Source organism: Merops nubicus, unplaced genomic scaffold, assembly GCF_000691845.1.
Source record: "Merops nubicus isolate BGI_N331 unplaced genomic scaffold, ASM69184v1 scaffold23222, whole genome shotgun sequence".
In the NCBI taxonomy this organism is placed as follows: Eukaryota; Metazoa; Chordata; class Aves; order Coraciiformes; family Meropidae; genus Merops; species Merops nubicus.
Window position 1 is genome coordinate 32,790 of NW_008592083.1, and position 2,943 is coordinate 35,732.

Here is a 2,943-nt window from a genome sequence, read left to right on the forward strand (position 1 = left end):
GGAGCTTAATTGGAGGTTTTTACGTTGTTGTGCTGCTTAATTTGATAATTACCGTTATCCAACTTGTTATTTGGGACCAAACTCAATTAAACTTAAGGGAGCCATCCTCACAAGCTAGTAAAATTAGTTCAGGTAAAATTTTTAAAGTTCATAGGAAGTTCAGAAGCAGAAATTTTATGTAAAGGCACTAAAAGTTATGTTTCAAAGTCACATACGTGCTTTTGAAAGGTTCCTTTTTTTTATCCTCTCACTTCCTGCATCTTCACTTGAGTGAAGAACTGTTAGTGCTTGATTTTTAAAAAAGTAGATTCTGTTAATGAAGTTTGAATGTAAGGATAATTGACTTCTTTCATGCTTGCCAAGATCTTGATCTCAATATTGTAGTGTTTAATGAGATCTATATAAGTGGTGGAAGGAGAGGGGAAGAAAGATCTAGGCTTGACTGCATAACACGTTTGCTTTCTTATTAAAATTCAGGGAAAACATATCTTGCCCAAGAAATGACAGAGCAGCTCATAAATATTTCAGATAATATCACATACATCACTGCAGTCTTTGCCTCACTATGAATTTTGTGATTCTCTTCAGGGCTTTCATGCACCTGTTGAGTATAGTTTATTATAAAAAAAAAAAACCCACAGTTTTGAGTCTATTTTGAGAGTGAAGCTTGACAGCTTCTCTTCAAATCATCTTGTTTTGTAGAAGACTTGTAAACTTGCTTTGATTATACCATATGTGTCGCTTTGTCAATATATGCTAAAGTGAGCACAGAGGAGGGATGTTGTCAGCTGATATGGGAAAACAGAACAGCAGTGACCTATATTTAAAAAAATCAGTTAATGGGCTCTAATCAAGGATTATTCCATACAATACTGTAAAAAAATCGCGTTTCCCTTGTACAGTATATAGCTAGTAGCAAATGGTTGGTGAATTTCTCATATTACGAAAGTTGAAGATTACATACATATCTTGCCCTGTCTGTAGTGTCTGCCTTGTTTCTCTACATAAAAAGGGAGGTATCAAAAAAAATTGGAGGCAGACAAACAGATCTTGACAGATGCAAATTTGTTAAAGCTTTATTGTATAAATCTAAATAACATTCTCTACCTTTATTTGTTACCAATGTTGTGAGCTATAGATTCAAAGTAAGGTTAAAAATAGTCTTTGGAGGTAGGGCCAGTTCTGGGAGCACAGCAGGCTTTGTTGTTCTAATTTTTCATTGACTTTTCTGGAATTTCTGAGGGCTGCATTCGAATCAGTAGCAGGATGAACTGCTGAGTCCTTGGAGAGAACTGCCAACATGTATTGAGGGAAGGGGACAGACATTACCCAGTGGCTGTGTCTTTCCTGTTGGCTAAATGGAAACTGTAGAAGAAAACTGGCTTTGTGCAGCTGTGCTTCCTGTGGACTGTGCAAGGCAAGGGGACAACTGTTAGAAGAAGTTCCAGTGCAGTTATGTACAGTCTTACCTTTGTTTCCCTGTGATGGATGGCAAAACATGAGGTAGCAGGAGACACTTCTTCCCTTTGCTTGGCACCAGCTTCTGCGTTGTGAGAGCAGATCTGCTCTGTTGGCCTAATACTGCATTGAATTAGAGGAATCAGTGCTGATGCATCCCATTTATAGATAAGTTTATGATTTTTATACATGTGGAGGTATGAGAATCAGAACTTTTTTTTTTCTCGCTACTTGCTCTATTTTCTCACATGTGCAAAAATACTGCACAGGAGAGATGATTTTTTTTGAGCAGACTGAATGCAAGCATATGGCAGAAATTTCATGCAAGATGTGTGTCTTGTTTCAGATGAGTGTCTTAAAATTTTGTGGTTGCTCGTGCAGTTGAAAGTGGACTTCTCCGTTGGCAAATCTTACACAAATACAGCACAACCTAATAAATCAGTTAATCCATTTTCCTTTGAGGAAAGCCTGAGCTTCATTTGACAGGTTTCTTCCTGCGGTGATCCCATGGAGGAGTTAAAAGGGCTTGGGAGATGGGGCTTATAATGGAAACACTGACAGACCCTTGGCTGCAGCCTGAAAGCTCTGGCAGTGGGTGCTTCTTCAATAAGAGCTTTTTGATTAGACATAATGTGGTGATATACTGTATAACAAAATAGTAGGATCTTCTTTTCATGCTCTACAGTGCTGCAAATTCCTGCCCATCTAGCCCCCGTGGTGCAGGCTCTTCAGGGTACAAAATGAGTCGTGTAATACCATCTGACCTACATTTAATGGCCGACAATTCCCAGTCAGAAAACGACAAGGAAGCATCGGGTGGAGATAGCCCAAAGGTAAACGTTGTTTCAAATCAACCCCATAAATTACATCTTAAGTGAATGTAAGAATTCTGAAATATTGTTTGCTAAAGTATATGCATCAAGTCATAATTTAACATTAAAGACTTTAAAAACAATTAGTACTTTTTTATTATTAGATGTGAGAATTATTTGTTTACTTCTTATCCCTTTGGGGGAGGGTCTGTATGTATTTTCAGTTCTAGATCTGCTTATAGGCTATTGAAAGATCTTTACTGTTCTACATGTCTCCAAATTTTTAACAGTATCTTAAAATCTGCTAATTAGAAGAGCAAAATTGTCTTAGTTTCTTCTCTGCCTCAAGATTTTGGTTATCTGAAAGCACCTTCAATCAAGTTAATGGTTTCTTAACTTTTGATTTAGGAAGAGGTGCGTGTATCTTCAAAGCTTCTTGATGCAACTTTTTTTTTTTTTCCTTCTACAGGACGACTCCAAGCCACCTTACTCCTATGCACAGTTAATAGTACAAGCAATTACAATGGCACCTGATAAGCAGCTTACACTAAATGGAATTTATACGCACATAACTAAAAATTATCCGTACTACAGGACAGCAGACAAGGGCTGGCAGGTAAATTTGATTTCTGGATTTAATTTTTTTTTTTTTTTTTTTTTTTTTTTTTGTTTT

The 2,943-nt window shown here is 37.0% G+C and overlaps 1 protein-coding gene across 1 annotated transcript in view; it reads left to right on the forward strand.

Annotated features, from left to right (window-relative positions):
* Window positions 1–2,943, forward strand: part of FOXK2 (forkhead box K2) — a 14,321-nt gene that overhangs the window by 2,165 nt on the left and 9,213 nt on the right. The window contains exons 3-4 of the mRNA XM_008935054.1: window positions 2,144–2,291; window positions 2,740–2,886. Coding sequence (XP_008933302.1) covers window positions 2,144–2,291; window positions 2,740–2,886 — 295 coding nt within the window. The remainder of the gene's footprint in view (window positions 1–2,143; window positions 2,292–2,739; window positions 2,887–2,943) is intronic.